A 24,435-nucleotide genomic window follows, 5' to 3' on the forward strand; every position below is an offset into this window, starting at 1 on the left:
TCCATATATATATATATATATATATATATATATATATATATATATATCCACATATGATTCTGAGCTCCTTAAAGACCTCTCCTCCATACACCCAGTACCCTTAACAGTCATTACACTGGAAATGCTTGTAGAATGAATTAGTTAAAAGCACTAACATTTAAAATAACTATACTCAAAGTATAGGAAATGTTTGTACTTAACAAATTATTTTCCAATTGAAATTAACCACAGCTGAAATAGCATTCTATGCATCATATATGTAAAATTTTTCTAAAGATTTTGAGAAAGACAGCACAAATGGGGCTTCTATTTCTTGATCTGAGTGGTTGTTAATTGGGTGTGTTTGCTCTGTAAAAATCCATCAAGCAGGGATGGGTTTGTAGCTCAGTGGTAGAGTGCTTGCCTAGCACATATGAGGCACTGGGTTTGATCCTCTGCACCACATAAAAATAAATAAATCAAATAAAGGAACGGTGTCCATCTACAACTAAAAATAAAATATATTAAAAAATAATTTGAAGAAGTAACATCAAATGTGTTTCTACAAGAAATAGTTAAGTATTCAAATATGGTATTAAATAAACACATTTTAAATAGCAACTGTGTAACCAAAAAGCAATTACTTTGGAGATGATGATTTTCTAAGCATCATTTAAATCTTTTGTCTTGTACTATGTAAAATCAGAAGAAAGTGGCAACTTACTTATCAAAATAAAACTTTAATAAATGAAATTATCTCTGGACTATGAGGAGATAGGGAAACTAAGAAATGGAAACACAATATTATGACATTTACCTCAGTATCAGTGATTCAAATCAGAAGCAGCCTACATTGGAGAGCAACTCAGTGAATGATAAAAAGCGGCTTGGTTAGCTGTTTTGGGTAATCGAGAACTCATTCTTCAGAATTCCCACAGTTTCACATTATCAATAATCTAATCCAAGCAACCAACACTTAACAAGGAACCTAATTAACCTTTGATTGTTACAGACTTCCATTTACATAACAACAGAGTCTGTTCTGCCAGAGTCTACTCTTTGCCTTTAAGCTTTTTAAGAAATGTATTACTATTTTTGAAAATTTTTGACTTCTGAAGATAGACAAAACTGAAGTATTAAAAGTCTGCTACAGGTTAAAAAGAAAATTTAATAAATTACATGGTAATTTTTCAATTATATCTGTTTGAATAATTGTGAATTTGAACTTAAAAGTTTAAGCCTTTTAAAGGGAAAAAATCATATAATTTATATGGAAAAGGGAACTTTCATCAAGTGTGGTAGACTGTAGATTGGAACAAGACACATGAATTCTAATTCTGACTGCTACTTACTACTGTAGCAAATCAAGTTTTCTGGACTTAACTGCTGTTTCTGCAAAGTAAGTAAACTGATTAATTCATTGGCTCATTTATTATTTATTATGAGCCTGTTATTCTGTTAACCCATTGTTGTTGGTATTAAGACATAACCCCTAGCTCATGGATCTAGCGGATTAGACCGTTACAAAACACTATGATGATGTGATGGGAGACAATTTATATACCTAATATTTTATTTAGGAAATTATTGAAACAAATTTGAAGAATCAATTTTCAATAGATACTTAATATGATTGAACTAAATAAATTAAGTCTTAATGTTTGAGATTTAATAAATTATCTTTAAAATATCACCTGTTAACCAAAGACTTTAAATGTAAAAAAAGAATAGCTTTCCGTACCTTTTTAGTGGTTGAGATTAAAGTATTAACAAACAAGCACAGAAAGGATAAAAGGATTAAGTTGATTCACCCATAAGAGTCAAGTTAAAATAAATTTTCTTTTGTTCTTGAAGCAAGTGGGGATGTATGGCAAAAAAAGATTATTCTTTTATGGCAAGAACGTTGTTTTACTTGTAAATTGCCATAATTTTATATTTTAACTATTTTAACAAATATGAATAATTACATAAACAAATGAAATGCATATTGGAATTATCATATGCACTGAGTTTCAGAGTAGAACTTTAAAAGAATCTCCTTTCTCTTTCTCCTCCTATTTATCCTCATCCCTAGGTAGGTCATGTAAAGTAAGAAATTTTTCCCTATTCTTCTCCATGTCCATATTCTCACACACACACACATATAGACAGAGTGGTCATTTCTCCCTCAACAACAAAATGGAATACTTGGATTTTTCATTTCTGCAGTCAGGTTTTCTCACTTAACACTGTCTTATGAAAAACCTAAATAAATTGATATTTTCTAATTTATTCAGGTTAATGGCTACACAATATTCCATGATGCAGACTGTACCATGGTTTATTCAACCATTTCCTTGTTGTAGTGATGGGCATTTGTTTCTAGTCCTTTCCCCTCCCTTCCACTACCTGCCTTTCCACAGTTGGCTGCCAGAAACAATGCTACAGTAAACATAGCCTAGTACTTTATGAAACACAGTCACAATAGTGGGGTATCTGTTGAAGGACGCTTATTTTTCATTTCAATCAATGTTGCAAGACATCTGTCCAAAAGGCTGCAACAATTCATATTTCCTCCAGTAACATGTATATTTTTAAAATTATGCCTGCATACATATTAGAGTTTTTTCTTTTTGCAACCTCAGCTCTCAATGTTACTAAAATTTTATTTCCCCAAATGTTAGCAAGTTTGAACATCTGGCCATTTGGATTTGTACTTCTTATGAAATGTCTATTTATAGTCTTTACCCATAAGAACAATTTGCTGTCCTCTAAAACTTTCCATAATGATGAAAATGTTCTATATCTGCATCATCTAATATGGTAGCCATTTACCACTAGTAGCTAGGGAGACTGAAAAACTGAATCTAAATGAATGTAAATTCAAATAATAACATGTAGTTGTGACTACTAGAATGGACAGTTCAGTTCCAGAACTTGGGTACTCAGTGTGGTCCATGGACTGGCCTAGGCTGGGAGCACTATCCCACCTGGGAGTCTTATTAAAAATGAATGATCTTGGGTTGCCATCCCAGAATAAATGCATCAGACTTCAGTTTAACAAGATCCCAAGAAGATTCATATTACAGTTGAGAAGCACTGTTAATAATCATCTAAATTAAGGATATTTTAAAGTTCTTTTGTCATGGGCCGCACTAGCAATTTGATGATGCTGGTGAAACCAGAGATTGTTTCTAAAATTTTAAGTTAAAATACGTGAAATTATAAAGAAAATAAATTATACTGAATTAAAACTATCAAAATATTTTGAAAATGTATGTCCTTCTTTACAAATGCATTAAAGACAATACTTAGTAAAGGGTCTAAAGTCTAATAACTACAATAATGCTGAAGTACCACAAGCATAAACTCTAAAGATATCTGCAATAACTACACTGTGATATTAAAATATCAGGTTTCATATGTTACCATTCACAGAAATTGGTAATCTTGCTGTATTTTCTGTCTGTATTTGTAATTGAAGGAAATGCCACATTTTAGTTAGAAGTGGCAATAATTTCTTTCTGCTCCCCCCTGAAGATTTGTGGACCATATGTTAAAAACCTCTGGGATTATTCCAGTAATTGTCTAATTTTTTTTTCTAAATTTTAAACTCACAAGGAATTAATTTGTATAGCATATAAACTATGAGGGTAAACTTTAACAGATTAGGATCCACTTGTACTAAGGCCCCATAATTCTTTTCAACTAAACTGAACTACCACTCTTGTAGTATATAATTATATCTATTTCTTTATCCTGTTCCACGGCTGTTTGTCTGATTCTATGCCAATACCACTTTTAAATAACCAAGTAAGTTTTGAAGTTTATATTGAGCTTTTGGTTGGTACAGCACTTCTCACCTTAACCCACCTGCATCTTCTTTTCCATGGCATTCTGGGGCATTTATTTTTCATATAGACTAAAATAATTTATCAACATCCAAACCTGCACTGTACTTCTTCACTCCAACTTCCCCTTCCCAAATAATCAAAAATACTGGAATAAAATTTAATTGTATTTGATTAAAATATTAATAGTGGAAAATATGCTATTTTATAGCCTGAATCCCTTCCAAGTATTTCCATATTCAACACTAAGAGTTTATAGTTTTCATATAAGTCTATTACCTTCCTTGCTAGAAATGGCCATGGGAGAAATATTTTTTTTGCAAGGAAGACAATGGGCTTACATAAGAAAATTATAAAAGCTTAGTGTAGAATACTGTTGCATTTACTGACATGTTCACAAGGCTATTCTGTAACTTCCTGATGTAATGGCCTATTCTTTCTGTCCTGAAACATACTTTGTATCATCTTAGTCTTTTTTTTTTTTTGGATGGAGGAGCCGGGTACCACTGGCTATTGAACTCAGGGGCACTCAACCACTGAGCCACATCCCCAGCCCTATTTCGTATTTTATTTAGAGACAGGGTCTCGCTGAGTTACTTAGCACCTCGCTATTGCTGAGGCTGGCTTTGAACTCCCGATCCTCCTGCCTAAGTCTCCTGAGGCCCTGGGATTACAGGCGTGGCCACTGAACCTGACCTAAGTATTAGTCTTTTGATACAATATTTGTCAATGTTTTGATTATTTGCATCAGTAGTAGTAAGTAAAACTGGCTTATACTTTTTTTCCCCTTTGCTTTTGTATTATTTCTTAGAATTTTCCACCTTTTTTCAATTGTCTGGTAGAGTATAATATACTGGAATCACATGACTTTCTAGAAATACCTAGGAAAATCTATCAATGAATCTAGTGGTAACCTTATCATTGTACACCTTCATTCACCTTTGTAATATTTCTATGGTAACCATTCTATTCAAGTTCTTCACTTTTGTCAATTTAATAAGTTACATTTTGTTGCCTCACTTTACTTTTGGTTTTCAAGTTGTTATATAGATGCAAATTCTCTTCATTAATTCCAAACAACCTACTTTTATTCATTTTTTTCTGCTTTAAAAAAAATTTGTAAGTGGACAAAGTATCTTTTCATGTATTTATTTTTATGTGGTGCTGAGGATAGAACCCAGTGCCTCATGTGAGACAAGTATTCTACCTCAGACCTACAGCCCCAACCCATTTTTCTGCCTTTTTTTTTTTTTTTAATGGTTGAACCCAGGGGGTACGCAACCACTGAGCCACATCCCCACACCTTTTTATATTTAGAGACAGCGTCTTGCTAAGTTGCTTAGAGCCTTGTTAAATTGCTCAGGCTGGCTTTGAACTCGTATCCTCCTAACTTAGCCTCCCAAGCTGCTGGGATTACAGGAATGTCACCATACCCGACAATTTTTCTGCTTTCTTAAGATGAGTAATACATTAATTTATTTTGCCTCTCTATTTAATAATAGTAAAGGCATTTTAAGGCTAAAGATTTTCCTTTGGCACAGCTTTCAGAATTTTGATATAAAATATTTTCATTGCTTTCTTGTTTCAGTTTTTATTAACTATTTGATCCAAAAGATATGCTCCTTAACTACCAATTTTAATTCCCTTCACCTTTTATTTTTTCCTCTGGTTTTACTATAACAAAAATAAACTATAAAACCTGTACCTAAAAAACTTACTACTTTATCATATGACTGAGAAAAAACATGATAGTTTTGTAAATTCTTCATTGACATTTAAAAAGCTTATTCTCTGATCAAGAAAATTAGGCTTTCTGTATAGCAGGTGCATCAAAATTATGATAGAATTAGATCTTCTAATATTTATTTTTTGTCCATTACATCTATCCCATTCTCAAAAAAGATATCAAGTTTCCTAAACACTACAGCATTTCATCACATTCCCATTTTTCCAAAATTTTTATTCTACAATTACTGTCATTTGCTATGTAAAATTGTATGACTACAAAATCACCTTTTATTACTCATGTACTTTGTCAGCCTGTTTGGGGGTTTTTGTCTTAGATCCACCTTATCTGACATTAATATTACCTTCCTGCTCTTTTTTCCTATAACTTTTAGTCCATCATTTTTTCAATATTTCCTTATTAATTTGCATTAAGCATATTTCTTATAGACAGAGGTAGGTTTGCTTGAAGATCAATATGAAAAACTTTTTTTAACTTCCCCTTTTCCTTTTTAAAAAAATTTTTATTCTAATTTGTTATATATGACTGCAGAATGCGTTACAATTCATATTATACATATAGAGCACAATTTTTTCATATCTCTGGTTGTAGACAAAGTATATTAACAAAAAACTCTTTCTTTAAATGGAAAACTTTGATGTGTTCCTCAGCTTTCTGGAGGCAAAGAAAACAATCCATACTGGGAGAGAGATCCATACATTTCTATAGGCCAAGCTCTGCCAATAATCTGTTCTGCTTCTGCACAGCATTATCTTATACTGTCTCCAGGGTCTTTCTCTGGTCTGGGGAGAAAATCCCAAATGCTGGGATTTTCTATCCCCTATATGGCTTCTAAGAATTTCTTCCTTTTGTATGTAAGCTTTCCCTGACTGAGAAGTAGAAAATATTTCACTAAATGATTTGCTTAGCCAACAGAATGTGGCAGATATAGGGTACTGGGATTTTGAAGTTAGGTCTTTAACACCCTTGAGTTTAGTCTGAGTTTCCTGAAAGCATGCTTTGTTAAAAGGTCCTTTAGAGACCCAAATGGGAAATGATTTGCCTGCCATTCTATCCTCTCTCCAAATTAAAAAAGACTTCAGATGACAAATGACTCAAAAGTCAGTCAGGTGAGAAATACTCCGCTGAACCTATCAACCTTTAGAGATGTGATAAATAATAAATTATTTTAAGCTACTAAGGGTGAACAACTTTCTTAATAAGACTCCTATAGTGCAAGAATTAAAATCAAGAATCAATAAATGGGATGAATTCAAACTCAAAAGCTTCTTCTCAGCAAAAGAAATAATCAATGAGGTGAATAGAGAGCCTACAGAATGGGAACAAATTTTTATCACATGCACATCAGATAGAGCACTAATCTCTAGAATAAAGTACTCAAAAATCCTAACACCCAAAAAACAATAATCCAATCAACAAATGGGCCAAAGACTTGAGCAGTCATTTATCAGAAGAAAATATATAATCAATCAATAAATATATAAAATCAGATAACTGGAATTCCAGGGGTGGGTGAGGGGGATCCATTAATATTGTCATCTTCTAGAATCCCCTTTCCCCCCCCACTTCTTTCAACTAAATCTAAAACAGTAAGGCTTATTCTATTCAGTAGTCTGAACTGACTATAAAATTCAAAATGTTATTCTATTGAGTAGTCCATATGGGATATATAATTAGATGTTAAAATGTTAAAACAAATTGAGTTATTTCATTTTGAGTCCAAGTTTGGCAAGGCTATACCTAGTAGTATCAGGACTCAATATGGGCACATTTTTTCTCTATTTGAGCTATGAAATCTTTATACATACAGTGATCCAGTACAGCACTAAGCCCTTGTTTGGCTGAAATGCCCATTTTACATATTAATTCCTACTTTTTAAATTATTATTTGTGGTGTGATGCCATCACAAAATTAAATGCAAATATGGACAGTGACATAATATTAACAGCAATCTCTTATAAATGATTAATCCCAAACATGTAGTATATACATTTATTAATTCTTACACTTGCACATTATATGTACTTTTACTAATTAAATCACAATAAAGAAATTAAATCATAAAACTAAAAATGACCCAAAAGAAATCTCACTTAAAAATATGTCTGCAGATTTTGGATTGAGACATACTACATAGATTGAGACAATAAAGTGGTCATTATATCTCTGGATTTAATCCAAGGTATTTGGAAAGGTCCCTTGTGAGTTGATTTCTCCTTCCATAATACGAAACACCCTCTTGGTTACTTGGTTCAAAATTTTATCTTGATAAATATCTAATAAATCCCTCAAAACCTATCCATGAAATTAAAAATCTTACTAATAACTTAAGATAATAAATGTAGTAGAAAATGAAGTCATATTCTTTGAAATGTTGTTTCCTCATTTAATGAATATGAAATAATCAGCTAAAAGAAGCTTCTTTCTGATGCCGTAATTAAAATTATTTTCATAACTTTTCCATGAACTTTTTTTCCCCCCTCATTTCGTTTACTTATAAGTCACATTACTTATAAAAATCCAATAGTTTTGTAAGAGCGCAATAGGTAGGTTTTAGACATGTAAGTAAGAAATGTAACAACATGCTATAATGCTTCAGGTAGTGTGATTTCAATATATTCTTAAATTTGTTCAATACATTATAATATATTACTTTTATGCCAAAGACAAAGAGTAGCATTAAAACACAATGCTAAAAACCATGAAATTTAATTCAGAAGTCAAAGATTATTTTTCACTGTAATTAATAGGTAAATAAAACTTTTTCATTTTTAAATTGTGTTCATGGTCCATGAATCTGCCCCATTAAAATCCTGGATTGTTTATTAAAAACTGAGATTCTTAATTCCAGCTAAGCCCCAAATTAGAACCCTTGAGGTATGTTATGATTTGGATATGAGGTGTCACCCTAGAGCTCCTGTGTTCATGCGGGGATGTTCAGAGGTGAAATAACTGAATTACAAGTGGATCAACCCATTTCATTGATTAATAATTGAAAAGAACTAATATAAGCAGGTAGGGTGTGATTGGAGAAGGTAGGTCACTAGGGCTATATCCTTGGGGATTGATTATATGTTCTCTCCCTAACTTCTTTTCTCTCTCTCCTCTCTTCTTTCTGGCTACCATGAACTAAAACAGCTTTCCTCCCCCAGGCCCTTCTGCCATGATGCTCCCTGCCTCCCCTCAGATTCAGTGCAACAGAGTTGCACCTCCAAAACTGTGAGCCCACAATAAACTTTTCCTCCTCTAGGTTGTTTTTGTTGGGTATTTTGGTTACTGTGATGAAAAGCTGACTAATACAAGGTGTCCATGAATTTAAATTTTAAGCATGCTTATTTACTTTAAGAGACAAGCATATCTATTATTGTTTTCTAACAAGTATGTTCAACATTCTAGGATAATTATAATTGAAGGGTAACATTATAAACCTGTATCTTATAAAGGAATTTTATGCTCATCAGCTTAGCAGCATAAAAAGAAATTTCAGAAAACAGTTCATACTTCCCGAAACACAAGAACCTGAATAACAAGTATTTATCATTAATGAAAAATCTAATTTTCATACAAACACAGTTAACTGGATTATTTACATATGAATACTTATGCTGAGCCTCCAGGTAATCTTGCAGAATTTTTCTCCAGAAATATAACTGTGTTTCTAAACAAGGAAGTTTTGTTGACCAAAACACTTTTTGCTTCCTAGTTACCAAAGTTCTCATAAAAGAGAAACAATTCACCATTTCCTCATGAAACTTAATAGCTTTCTTAAGACTCAATACCTCACATAGTATTATTAACATTGCTTTCTTTGTAATGAAAGAAGCACACTGAATTAACTCTACAATAACAAAACAGCTTCCCACAACTTAGATGCATGAGATGCACAAAAATTTCAAAGAGAATAAGAAATAAAAATATCTGTTAAGTACATACACATTAAGTATTACACATAATTCACATACATAATACAGATGAAAATGTGCTATAATTATATATCACTGACACTTATAAATTCCAGGCTTAAGTAAAAGGTAAGCTCTATTTGCTGGTGTTAGTATCACATATCATTTGCAAACAACTAAAAATCTAGAAAAAAATATGAAAGAAAATTACAGAAATCTGATAAAATTGCCACATCATGCTATTTCTTTTTAAAGGTCAAGAATTATATTCTATTAAATTTCTACAACAATTTTCACCTCATACTTGCCATGAAGTAGCGGATTATATGATCAAAGTCTAGTCAAATTAATTGTGTACCTGTGTGACTTTAACATCTCTGAGTACTTTTGGAAGACATAATTTTGAAATCAGTGTAATAATTGAGGCACCTTTGATCTGACCACATATTATGGAAAAAAAGCTTTGGTTTTTATAATGCTTCTTCTCAGTAGATCTACTGAATTTTACTAGGGAATAAATAGTATTTGATTAGTTGTAGGAAGCTGATATGAAACAAACACAAATGAAAATAAGGTTAATATAATGCTTTGACTTCTAGGTTAAAAACAAGATTTCCCAGGTATCCCCAAAATGGGTTTTTAAAAAGTAGATGGAGGTATACTGCCACCATGTGGTAAAAACTTTAAGACCATTTCGGATAAGGTAAGCTAAATTATTTTAAATTAAAATGGAAAGTGTGTTTTCATAATTGCCATTCTCAAAACCATTTCTTTTAGTAAATCACTGTGAAGTTGTCATTATTATTGCAATGTCTGAGACATTACATTTGTTGGTTGTTTCCTTCTAAGTTTCCATTTGTTTACTACCTGCTCTATGAATAGTAGTATCCTCTTATACTGTCCTTAATTTGTCTTCTTTTGAGAGTACTCCCCTTACTGTACCATAATTTTATAATATTCAATCCCATTTTTTTAAGCTATTGGTATCCATCCTAATCTTTATGTATTTTCAAATAGTAAACTCAACTCTCCAACTACCAGATTTTAGTTTTATCAAAATTAACTATTATTGATTGCTAAAAAGTATAAACAATCAAAGTTACAAACAGTATTATAAAAACTGCAAATTTTGTTCAAGGTCTGATGATGTTTTTAATTTTACTTCTAATTATTTTCTATATTATCTAACATGTTCTCATTCATGTCAGTAAAAACCTAACATGTTAAGAAAGATAGTCTCCAAAGAGCTAAGATTCTTTTTAGGGAAATGGCATTCATAGACTGGATTTTCTTTTTTCACTTGCATGTAAATGGTGAATCTGTTTCACGTCATGGTCACATAAGCTCCCATCTGACCACTCCTGCCACAAAATCACCTATAAATTCTGGACAAAATATCAAACATCCAAGGGCTCAATCTCCCTGATCAAAATTAGGCAGACTATAGGAATCCATATAAAAGTAGAAGAGAACAATCCCTGGTGAGTTTCCTAGTTGTTTTGTTTGTTTTCTAATGGTGTGTAGTCTGTAAGGGGAGGCCCATTCTGTGCCCTGTTGGATGGACAAAGGTGCAACTGAATGTCCTTAGTCTTTTTAAAATGGAGAACCAAAAGATAGTTTGGGACAACAGCAGCTGCTCTAAAGTGAAGAAGGAATTCTAGAGATAGCCACAGAGGGGAAAATCTGAATTTTGTTGATAATTTCTGCCCAAATCTCTGGTTGCTCTCTGAAGAACACATGTATAGGACAAACTCCACATAGCCCTATTGAAACCAAAAAAATTTGAACTTAAAATTGCACGGGTGCCCAGGAAACAAAATGTACTGTTGGAGTATAATCAAGCTAATTTGTTTCTAAAATAAAAACATCAGAACTGTCGAGAGGAATACAAAATTCAGAGTCTCCACAGGATAATAGTCACAATGATATCATTCAAATTTATTCTATGATTTAAATAAAAATGTTTAAGGTTACTTGACACATGAAGAAACAGGAACACGTGACATATTTTTAAAAGAAAAGACAAACATCATAGGCAACCCAGATGTTAGAATTAACAGTCAGAATTTTAAAGCAGCTATGTGAACTATTCTCAATGGTATAAAAGAAAATATGAAGTAGCCAAGAAATGAAAATTATAATAAACAACCATATTGAAATTCTAAAAGCAAAAAATTCCATGCTTAAGTATTTAGCCATACTCTATCAAAAAAAAAAAAAATTATACACTCTGAGGCAGGTAATCCATTTTTTCCAACATGCCAATTTGGGGGAGGATAAACTGACACATTATAGAAAATCAAATGAATAAGTTAAAATCTATCTACTTCTGCAATCTTTTCTAATTTTCCCTACTGGTGTGATATTTCACTGCTCATAAAATGTGTCATCTGCAAACAAAGAGTTTACTTAGTTCTTCCTTACCAATGTAATGTCTAAAATGTTAAATACTGATTAAGATTAGACTAAACAATTATTCCTAGAGAACATTTCTGTCTTCACTGAGCTCCTTTCTATTTATACTTTTTGACTCTCATTCTTCAGTTACAAAAGAGAAATCAATTCCCTGAGAACTCAGGATAACAATTTAAAAAAAAAAGCCAATTTTTTTCAGGAGGTATAATAAACCCAGATATGACTGATGAAGAGATAAAGAAAATATGGTATATACATAAAATGCAGTATTACACAGCTTAAAAAAGCAGAATGCTAAGTGAAATAAGCCAGTCACAACATACGTATCAAAACTGTATGATTCTAATTATAAGTGCCACTTACATTAAATTCCACTTACATTAAATATCTGAAGTAGTTGAAATCATAGAACCAGAAAGCAGAATTGCTTACCAAGGGCTGAGGGGGTGGGGGTGGGGGGCAGATTAGTGTCTAATAATGGGTATGCAATTTCAGGGTTTCAAGATGAAAAAGTTCCAGAGATCTGTTGCCTAAAAATGTGAATATACCTAATATTACTGCACTGTACATTTCAAAATAGCTAAAATAGTAAACTTTAATGTTGTGTCTTTAACCATAATAAAAAAGAGTCTGTCAACTTTTTTACACTAAAATTTAGAACCTTCTTGATGGCTTTTTGTTTACATATTTCATTCCTCATTTCTTTTTTGTTCACATGTATAGTTCTCACTCAAGTGAAATATTATAACATGTTCATTTACAGAATTCTTTGTTGACTATCTCCCATGGTTTTATACTTATCTAAATATTCACTGATCTCAATCCTCATACATTATGTAAATTCTATAAAGACAGAGGTTTGGTTCAGTTTGTAGTTCTTGAGGTCCTTAATTTCTATGGTCGGGCAGGTAATTTATCAGTTCTCAAGCAGTTAGACCTATTCTAAGTACTCTATTTGATAACAAAATTATCATATATGTGCTGCAGTTTCAGGTTCACTCTTGAGGCCCCTTAAAATTATTGTGTGAATACCATATAGTTATTTTTTTTCAAAATTTTCATTTTATTGAACCTTAAAATCACATAAAGTCATCTGTAAGACCCACACCATTCCTTTAAAAATTAGAAACTTAGCTGGGCACGGTGGCACATGCGTATAATCCCAGAAGCTTGTGAGCCTGAGGCAGGAGGATCATGAGTTCAAAGACAGCTTCAGCAAAAAAGCAAGCTAAGCAACTCATCAAAACCTTGTCCCTAAACAAATTACAAAAATAGGCTGGGACTGTGGCTTCATGGTCGAGTGCCTCAGAGTTCAATCCCCGGCAGTCGCCCCCGCCGACAAGAAAAATTAAAAACTTAAACAAATGTAAGATTTAGGCTAAAGTATTTGCTGAATTACTGTATGAAGAGATCATTCAAATAATGTAATATAAAAATTTTGGATGAAGTCTTACTAAAAATCAGTAACTTTATAGTCTCTATAGCCATTAACTGCATGGCAATGTATCTTATTATCTGCTGAACAATGTAATACTTGTTTTTTCATTTTCTTGTCAAATTCAAAAGCACTTAGAAATCAATGAGTACTCTCTTTCACTAGATTATGCTTCAGTTTGCTCACTACAAAATATTTATTCCCATCAGAGCTCAGAACATGATACCCCCAAATATGTTACCCTACCATACTGAGTAGTTTAATTTGAAGGAAATTGAGAAAAATGCAGAAGCAAGGTTTTCCTGACTTTCTCCTGCCCTCTCTCTCAAAGCAGGTCATAGAAACTGCAAGTCCCCTCATTCCTTTTCCCCTGAAGCAGGCCATGAAGCCTAGGAAGGTCACTCTCTGACCACCTCTTTTGCTCTTCCCTTGAAGATCCTCATGTGACAAGTGTCCTGCCCTATAAAAGAAGGAATGTCACACAGAAAGGTCAAGAAGAATCTGAACAAACCTTGTTAAGTTCCTCCCTAGTTATTACCATTAGATCATACCTTTTGTCCTCTTGTCATACTTCTGCATGACTGTCCACAGAAATAGACTTCCCTAAGTCTTTGTATCTTTACTTGAAGGCTTTCAATGTTACATCAAACTTATGAGAAAAGGCTATTACTTTTTCTCTCATACATCATTTAGGGAAGAAATCTGCATTTTCTCTCATAAAAGGAAAACTTACTTTTGGGGGGTTAAGAAACTTGAAATTTAATGGCACTACTAAAAAAATTCAAAAATTTTTTTGCTACTCCATTTGGATTTGATGGGCATTATTTATGTTTTCATTGCTTGCCTCTGGCCACCAAATTAAATATCGTATACAATGCCCACATACTAAACAGGAGAAAAACATGAAATACCATCAAAGAACCCAAATGAGAACATTTAAAATTAACAGGAGAAAAAATGATGCTTCCAACTGAAAAACCCCGATTTCATTTCATATTTTCAATAAACAAGGAGCTTGTGACTAGTTGGTAATTTAATGACCACCTCAAAAATAAACCCCAACAATATGTAGCAAAATTTCTTTTAATATTAAATATAATGTTATTTACTATTCTTATTTAAAAGGTCTTTTTTTAAAAAAAAATAAGCTGCTTAATGATCTGGTTCTATTTCTCACTTTAAATTATTCAATTTATTATTTCTTAGTGTTTGGTAAGTTGACTTGTATTAGGCTCTTAACAGAGTAGAAGAACCAAATTCTAAGGGTAGCCTCAACATAAAAATAATGTTGTATCTATATCATATTCTATTGTATCTATATCACATTCTCTGAATTGCTAATTCCTTTTATTGAATATGTAAGACATTAGTTTTTTCCCTATTGTGATTTAACTCTGTTTATAATACTGTTAAATTTAGGATTATGCTTTCAGCTGAGAGGTGATAAATCTGAAAGAAATAAACTTATACATGAGGGTTAATTTCATGAGTTCTCTTGGCTAAGCCACAATACATTAGTCACATTATTCTAGATGCTCCTGAGAAGTTATTTACTTATTTATTTATTTTAGTTGAAATTAACATTTAATTAGTAAACTTTGAGTATATAGATTACTAACCATAATGTGGGTGAACCTCATTTAATTAGTTGAAGGCTTTAATAGACGGACTTCCAAAGGAAGGAATTCAGCCAGCAGATTACTTATAGATTTGAATTACAACTATTCCCTAGGTATCCAGCCTGCCAGTCCAACCTCGAGATTTTGGACTTGCCAAATTTCCACAATTATATGAGTGGGTAGGGGGATAGAGGGGATTGAACTCAGGGGTACTCAACCAATGAATCACATCCCCAGGCGCTGCCCCCCACTCCCCACCTGTTTTTTTTTTTGTATTTAGAGACAAGGTCTTGAGTTGCTTAGCACCTCGCTTTTGCTGAGCCTGCCTTTGAAATCACGATATTCTTGCCTCAGCCTCCGGATTGGCTGGGATACAGGTGTGCACCACAATGCTCAACTAGCCAATTTCTTAAAACTTTTCTTCATCTCTCCCACCCCTCAATCTCAGTATCTCTCTCTCCCTACACACACACACACACACACACACCCTGTTTCTGTTTCTATGGAAACAGTGACTAACAGACTCATAAATAAAACCATTCCTATGTTCAAAAGTTATTAATGCATTAAAACACCTAAGAACCTTATGAGTTAAAGCACATTAATTATCTATGCTTTCTTATCAACAATCTAAAGGTGTTAGCAAGGGTAAATCAAACTAAATTCTGAGACATAAAGGCATTACTGATATTTGAGTCTGAAAAGTACAGAAACTTATTGTACTATGGAGTTAAAAATATATCACATTAATAATAAGTCTAGAGTTGCAAGTTTTCTTTTTCTCAGCAAACTATATTAACATGATAGTATTCTGAGACATTTGACCAATGTTATAATCAAGCTAATGATTAGTCCACTCTCCTATAAATAAAGAGTTATAAATATGATGACCTTATAATTAATTTATCAATTAGATTGGGAGGCCTTTGAAAATGAATTGGGTGCTATTAATACTATATATCAGGAACAATGAGGACAGTCCTAGGAAAATCAGAGCTTATAAGTCACCCTAATAAAAAGGCGAAACATCCTTTATCTTACTTATGGAACCAAAAAAGATTCCCCATATACCTTCACCTATCTTTCTTGTTTCTTGCCAAAACTTCTGGACAGAGTACTATCAGAAATAAACTTAAATTATTAAGCAAACTCTTGTGTGCATATATCTCATTTGAGTAATCACATAGCAATTTTCAGATATGGGCCATATTTAGGATTTCAAAGGTATTTGATTATGAAAACCAGTTACAACAAAATGCTAAACTGTGGATTACCTATCAATATCATAGACTTATTTTCTCAATTTGTAAGGTGACTGCTTCCAATTTAACCTAGTTCTTACTACTTATGAAGAATCACAGAAGTCAGCACTCCATAGTGCCATTTTTCAATGACCAACTTTTATATTACCACAAATCTTGAGAAACTCCTGATAGAAAAAGTTCTCACTTCTTCCACAAATAATCAAAACCATACAAACCTCTGTCAATTGCTTCAATTGGCCTTTATTTGTACTTAATTCTTCTGATAGGTCATTCTTTTTCACATGTAGTTCATAAATTTCCTTTCTTAATGGATTTACTAGTTCATAGAAACGAATCTTAAAAAAAAGAAAAACCCAAAATTAATAAGAAGTCTTTCCAAATTACAATTAAAATTTGTTAATTTACAATACAGTAGTCGACCTTTATCTATATTTTAACTTTACATAGTTCCCTTTACCTACCATTAACTGTTGTCTGAAAATATTCCAGAAACAATCATAAATTTTAATAATTTCTATGAAAATAAATACTACCAGGCTGGGGTTATGGTTCAGTGGTAGAGCACTTGCCTAGCATGTGTGAGGCACTGGGTTCGATTCTCAGCACCGCATACAAATAAATAAAAATGAAGGTCCATTGACAACAACAAAAATTTAAAATAAATAAATTAATTTTTAAAATTAATAATTAATTTTAAATTAATAATTGTTCAATTTTACCACAGGTATGCATTTATAGAAAAAAACTGCATACTTGATAAAACACTTAATACTATTCAAGGTTTCAGACATTCACTCGGGTTCTTGCAATGTCTAAATATATGATAAACAATAAATAACTGATGAAGAGATAGTCTCTATTCTTTTCGTATGTGTGTGGTGCTGGGAATTGAACCCAAGGCCTCACACATGCTAAAATACACTTTACCACTAAACCACACCCCCAGTGCTATCCTTTGCTCTTCCAGGTCCTTGGCAAAGCTCTGTTTACTGCTGCCACTACAGTGCAAGGGATAAGCAGGATGAATCAGGAGGTATTTTTGATCCGATTACTTCCACTCCTAACTTTCTCAGGGGAATTGGCCTGCCCTAACTCAGCAAAGTGTTTTATCGTAAAGGTCCTATAAGACTCAGAAGCCAATTAGTAAGTTAGGAGAGAGTAATTAGTGATGATTTATTATACAAGTATATAAACTGAAACTTCTCAATAAATGACATCGCAGCTTGTATAGTTAATGGATTGTGTGCACACACGTAAACACACACACACACATTTTTTTGGAGACAGGATTCCATTATGTTGCCCAGGCTGGTCTTAAACTCTGGGAGTTAAGCAATCTTTCTGCCTTAGTCTCCCAAGAAGCTGGGAATACAGGCTTGTGTCATCACACCTGGTTCTACATTCTTGTATATAAAAAAATTTGTCAGGTTTAATTTCTAATATGGCAAATACTGATAAAGAGATGTTGACACCAAACAATTTTAGATCACTGTCACAGACTAATTCTAATCATAGGGTTATATAAAACCACAAGAAAGATTTTGAATTATTCTTGTTACCACAGAGTTCTTATCCTTCACCTTATAACCACACCAACTCCATTCTCCCCCACTATCCCTAATAAACCCTGGGCAACAGCTAATCTGTGGCTCACCTCCATAATTTTCCATTTGAGAACATTATAAACCATCACTTATGATAAAATAATTCATTTCTATGGACTAAGTAGCCCATAACTTCAGAGCCCTATTTATTGCTAGCCTTTAAAGACCAATGGTCAAAGACCTTTAAAATTTGATGATCTGAACACCACTCACTATTTTCAGATCAGGACCCTAATATAATTTATCAGCTCTGTACTTCAACATTAATGACTACTACATAAACAGCAAACTTAACACTTACAGATACATATTCAGGAATGGAAAGCTGATCTTCAGGAAAAGTTTTTAGCTTTGTGTATTGCTCTTCTGTCAACTCAAAATCACGTAGGTTTCGACGAATATCTCCAGCTTTCTCTCTTAGCTGATGATTTGTCTCTTCTAGTTGCTTCTGCCTCAATAAAATGGTTTCCATTTCTTGTTTCATTAGTTCTTGGTATTTTCTACATTAGGAGAGAATTTACGGCAAGCTTTAAAAAATCTTTGCAATTTGACTTTCTCAAAGTTCTCTATAATAACATAAAATTAGGAAATGAGAAGTCCAATAATATTCTCTCTCTCTTTTTTTTGTGCTGGGGGATACTAGGGATTGATCCACTGGCTCTCTCTTTACCACTGAGCTTCAATCCTATCCCTACCCCTTCTTCTTCTTCTTTTTTTTTTTTTTTTTTTTTTTTTTTAATTTTGAAACAGGGTCTTGCTAAGTTGCTGAACTTATGATTCTTCTGACTTGGCTTCCCAGTCTTCAGGATTATAAGCATGCAACACTGTACACAGCTGCCCAATATGTTCTTGTCTACAACCTGAAGTGTATTTACTTAACCAGTTATACATAAAATTGACTTCCATACTAATTAACAAATGTCTAGCCACATAAGCTATTAGGGAATTGATATTGTTAAAGAATAATTCTAAAAATTCAAATCATAAAATTATACATTTCCTCTGCTTAAGTTTTAAGTCTTTTACACCTGCTTTGGATTCTCCTTATTAAGTTCATTTTCATTTCTCTTTTATCCTGGAACTTCAAGGAATATCTCTTTTAAGATGGCAACAATGAACCACCATAAAGTAGTCATTCAACCAATGAGACTAATGTGCAGATACTCTCCATTCTCAAAGAACATGCATAGAAAATGGATGGCATTAGAGCAGATTATGCTAAGTGAAGTTAGCCAATCCCTAAAAAACAAATGCCGAATGTCTTCTCTGATATAAGGGGGGGTGACTCAAAATGAGATAGGGAGGAACAGAATGAAAAGAAGACTACCATTAAATAGGGAAAAAAGGTGGGAGGGAAAAAGAGAGAGAAGGGGAGTTGCACAGAAGATGGAAGGAGAACCTCATTGTTATACAAAATACATATATGATGTTGTAATGAGAAAAAGAAAAAAAAAGTGTGTAACATTAGATTGGATAGAGAGAAAGGATGGGAGAGGAGGGAGGAGTAGGGAGGATAGGAAGGGCAGCAGAAGAGAATAGACAATATGATTGATGTATGTACATTCTATGTATGTATTATATGTCAAAATACATTCTGCTTTCATGTATGACTAAAAAAATATAAAATAAAAAAAGAACATGCATAGAAGCCATTATTATTCTCGTCTACCCAAAGATTTTAAAGCAAGAAAAAACAATCTGATTTCACCTCCCATTAACAAACATGCTATTATTTTTCTCATCTTAAAACAAATGAACAAATTAAAAAAACGACACCATTTCACTTTTCCTTTTATTTGTTCCCTCCTGCTCAAAAGTTATTTTTGTTGTCTAAGTTCTCAATTCTTTACCTCTTAAACCCATGCCAATTGGGTTTTTACCCTTTACTTAAATCTCAATGATAGACTGCCAATGATCAATTCTTAGTTCTTTTTATCCATGATCTAACAATAGCAGTTGACACATGTGATCTTTCTTGATAAACTTTGTTTCCCTGGCCTTATAGACACAACACGTTCTTTGTGTTTCTCTCCTTTTACTATGGCATCTTCTCAATTTCCTTTGTCTTACTGTTGGAGCACTTAGACCTCTGTCTATAATCTCCCTTTGGGAATTCATGTAGCCTAATGACTCAAATATGGGCTATATCCTAATGACTCCTAGATTTGTTCTTACAGACCAGATTTTTTCATATACCTCCACACGGATTTCTAACAATTCAACTTTAACTCAACATGTACCTAACTGAACTTCGACTCTACTCACAAACCCATCCACTATGACTTCTTCCATCAGAGCTGACAGCAACTTCATCTTTTCATTTATACAGACTAAAAATGTTGGTGTAATCCCTGACTCTTCAGGACATTTTATCAGCTCTACCTTCAAAATATATTCAGAATCCAACTACTTATTAACACCACAGAAATAGTTTCCCAACTGCCCTTTCAGGATCATTTAATCTGAAAAAAGTCTAACAAAGTTTTGTCCCAATAGCACCAGAATCACCTGGGAAACTGGCAGAAATGCACATTCCCAGACCCAATCCAAATCAGAATCTCTGAGGACTAAACCCAGTAATCTTTTTAAATAAGCCTTCCAGGTATTTCTGATGTATAATGAGGTTTAAGATCTAATGTATTAGTAGCTAATAATTGCCACACTGCTTTTTAGGAAATAGATTAAATAGTGAATTTTTTAACAGAAAGATATCTACTTTACACACTTCTAATTAAAACATAGAAAAAAACATTCATTTGCCACAATTTTTACAGAGGTCCAGATGTTTTGAATACAAAGGTATACTTTCATTTCTATATAAAAAAAACATTCAGAGAAATCTGAGCAGATACTTTTCATAGATTTGTTTTATTTTTTTGCCCCTAATCTTTAAACCTGTTTTACTGATACTTAATTTGATGATTTTGTCACTTTTTCACATTCATATTCAATTGTTTATATAACTTTGAATCAATTACATGAGCATAATTGGTATAGACATATTTGAGAGCAAACAGTGGGATCTTGATAAGAACACAATTGAACTGGAGAAAGTACGCAGAAAGCTCCAACAAGCCATGAAGAAAATTTAATCTAGACAGCTAGTCAAGAGGTGGTCCTTTTAAATAGCCTCCTTTGTCTTTTAATGGTTCACTTACACTGCTCAACGTTAGTTGAATGAAACGTTGAATTTTGACTTTTTATATTTTTTTATATTGCTATATCAAATAACCTATTTTTTGGTGTTGATGTGAAAATTATTACCATCGCTTACTTAAAATTTCTCTATATTAGCTTATAACATGTGCATACAGGAAATAAGATTACTTTTAGTTACTAAACAGATATTGTTGCTTTTAAAACTTTTTTTTACCTGGCATCCTTCTGTTGAAAAGTCAATTGGCTGTCTAATCTCAAAGTAAGTAGCTGCTTCTGGTGAAGTGCATCATTCAGTTTCTCCTCTAATTCTTCAATCTTAAAAAGAGAATAAGGTGTTCAATTTTCAAATTTATCATACAGAAAAAACCTTTAATTTGAAAAAAAAATTAAAAACTTTTAAAAGAAACATAATAAAAATGAATAGAGGGTTTCTTTTATAATGGTTTGTATCTACAGACTGCAAAGTCTGCTCATACTATGGTTTGAAATGGTTGAGTGGCATATGGCTTTCTGCCAGACTATCATAAGACTATTGTTTTCATCTTAACCCAAGCTTCCCAACTGAGCAGCTCATTGACAACTGGGAATTCATGCTGCTGTCTTGCCTAGTTATTATTTCTAGGCCAGATCCAACATTTGTATTTCAGATCCATTAATCTGGCTACTATACATCTTCAATTGACTAGGACATGGGTGAGGCAATGAATATTCAAAACAAAATGGACAGCTGACCTTACCTAATTCCATATTTGCTGAATCTCCCTAGCGTCCAAAGTAAAAATAATAAATACATAAATAAATAAATAAATAATATACATTCTGTTTGATATGCTTGCCTAGGTTACTGTAATTCTTCATTGGCTTCCCTGCCTATGGTTTTACCAACTTTCTCATCTATCTTCCTTTACATTACCTTTTTAAAATGATGTCAAAATTTTACTTTCCCTGAATCTAACCAACATGTCATGTGTGTATATAAATGCAACAAAGGAATTATCTCTTTCATGCATATGTAGAAAGTACCAATAAAAAACAAATAAATAAAGGTGTGAAAGGAAGAACAATAGAATAGACAGAAAAAAGGAGGGAGAAAGGAGGGGAGGAATGGGGATTGAAATCAGATTCCTTTTATGTAAAATATATCAAAAGGAACCCAAATATCATGTATAAATATAATGCTCTAATAAAATAATTTAAAATGTACTTTCCCATTTTTAAATTCTTCAGAAGAGCCTATCTTAATAAAAAATTCTAAATTTTGGAGCTGGGGTTGTGGCTCAGTGTTAGAGTGTTTGCCTAGCACATGCAAGGCTCCGAGTTCAATCTTCAGCACCACATAAAAATAAATAAATAAAAATAAATGTATTGTGTCCAACTACAATTAAAAAAATATATTAAAAAAATTCTAAATTCTGTGGTTAATACAGTAGTCTTTCTTGATCTGACCCTTCTCAACCACTTCCTTTGTCACTAGCTTAAAGGAAAGCTGTTACAGCCAAAATAAATGCTTGCCATTTATATTGTGTTTCCCTTAAACTTCCATTCCCTAGGATTTTATTCTTAGTCTATTTATAAAACTCTTTATTCTTCCCTTTCAACGCAGGCAATTCTTTTTTGCCCTTTAAAATAGATGAATCTGTGGACTGGGATTGTGGCTCAGTGGTACAGCGCTCGCCTAGCACAGCAGGACCTGGGTTCAATACTCAGCACCACATAAAAATAAAGGCATTGTGTTGTGTCCATCTACACCTAAAAAATAAATATTAAAAATAAAATAGATGAATTTGACAGTCCCTAGTATATTCAAGTAAATCCCTCTTGCAACATCAAATTCCTCTTCTCTACTGGATCATTCTTATTATTAAGCAAATACCAACAAAACAACAAATAATGCTCTCTTCATCACACCACACCTTCACTCCAGTATCATTTTTCTGCTCCCCTTCAGTGTAAAACTTCCATACAATTTTTGTCCCATCCTATTCCAGTGACACTAAATTCTTTTGTTTGTTTGCTTTGTGGTACTACAGATTGAACCCAGGGACACTCTACATCTATGTGCCACATCTCCCACACTTTTTAGTTTTTATTTTGCGAGAGGGTCTCGCTGACAACGCTGACCTTAAACTTGTGATCTTCCTGCTTCAGCCTCCCAAGTAGCTGGGATTACAGGTGTGCACCACTGTATCTAGCCACAGTAAAACTATGCTTATCAAAGTCCAAAATACTAAGCTCAATGGCATGTTTATCTCACTTGACAGAATGACCATACAAAGCTGACCTCTCTTGTTTAGCTTCCAAGACACTTCTTCTTCTGGTTGTCTTCTAATTATACTGGATACTCTTATGCTCCTCAAGCTCCTTTGCTGGATTCTCTTCTCTGCCTCATTTCTAAATGTAGGACAGCCCCTTGACTTGGCCCTCTGCTTTCTTTAGGTAATCACATTCAATTCCATGGCTTTACATGCCATCTGTATGCTGAGGTATATTTCATAAGTAGATAAATAGTCATGGACCCTCCCCTAGACTCTAATAGCCAATTCCATTTAGGTATCGAATGAGAAGCTAAAATTTAATGTGTTCTAAAGAGAACTTACATTTAATTCCCATATCAGTTTCTTCCCACCTCTTCCATTTCTCAATAAATGGTTCTAGTTGAAGCAGAAACTCACCAGCCTTACGACAATTCCCTGTCATCTCCTTCTGCCTTATCTGTTCTATTACTTTTGTGCCATTCTGAATAAAAAAATCAGGACATGTAATACCACCTGCCTAAAATCTGCCAATAACTTTTCTGACTACATAACCTAAACAAACAATGGCCATGGGTCAAATCCAGCTCTTGTCTTATTTCTGTGTGTCCTGTGAACTAAGAATAGGATTTATAGTTTAAAAGGTCTAGGAAAAAAAAATGAAAAACAAAACAGAAAAACAAAAGGCAAGAACAAAGAAGAAAATGTGACAGACCTTATATAGCGCAAAAAGCAGAAAATTCTTACTGTCTAGCAGTTACAGAGTAAGTTTGCAGATGCAATCTCCAAAAAAAAGAACCGTCATTGCTACATTCCCAGCATCCTGTCTCAAGACTGCATAAAAAAAATACAAAATAACCATATTCCTCATAATTACTATGTTGCAAATCAAGGATATACATTACCACTAGGAAAGAATTCTATTTTTTCAGAATTACAACTTTTACAATTTTAACTAACTTCTAAATTAAATTCCTTAACTCAGTGACAAACTGCATCCTTTCATTTTCTAAGTAATAAGGAACCCACAAACTTCTAACAAGATATAAACAAAACCAGTTTCTGCATTTGAAAACTGATAGGCAAGAAGAATAAAGAAATAAAGAAGTGGATGTAGGTGTCAACGAATGGGGATAAAGTGAAAAGCTAACAATTTTCGACTATCAGTTTAGCCTGGGCAGCTAGCTACCTTTCTAAATTCTCTCTGACCTCATTCTCACTGATCTA

General features: G+C 33.0%; 1 protein-coding gene across 1 annotated transcript in view; it reads right to left on the reverse strand.

The window, feature by feature from the left end:
- Pibf1 (progesterone immunomodulatory binding factor 1) overlaps positions 1–24,435 on the reverse strand; it is a 211,053-nt gene that overhangs the window by 181,439 nt on the left and 5,179 nt on the right. Inside the window, exons 3-5 of the mRNA XM_048801245.1 lie at positions 21,171–21,271; positions 18,099–18,297; positions 16,409–16,528 (exon numbers count right to left, since the gene is read on the reverse strand). Of these exons, the coding sequence (XP_048657202.1) occupies positions 16,409–16,528; positions 18,099–18,297; positions 21,171–21,271 (420 nt within the window). The remainder of the gene's footprint in view (positions 1–16,408; positions 16,529–18,098; positions 18,298–21,170; positions 21,272–24,435) is intronic.

The sequence above is a fragment of the Marmota marmota genome, unplaced genomic scaffold (assembly GCF_001458135.2).
Source record: "Marmota marmota marmota unplaced genomic scaffold, marMar, whole genome shotgun sequence".
In the NCBI taxonomy this organism is placed as follows: Eukaryota; Metazoa; Chordata; class Mammalia; order Rodentia; family Sciuridae; genus Marmota; species Marmota marmota.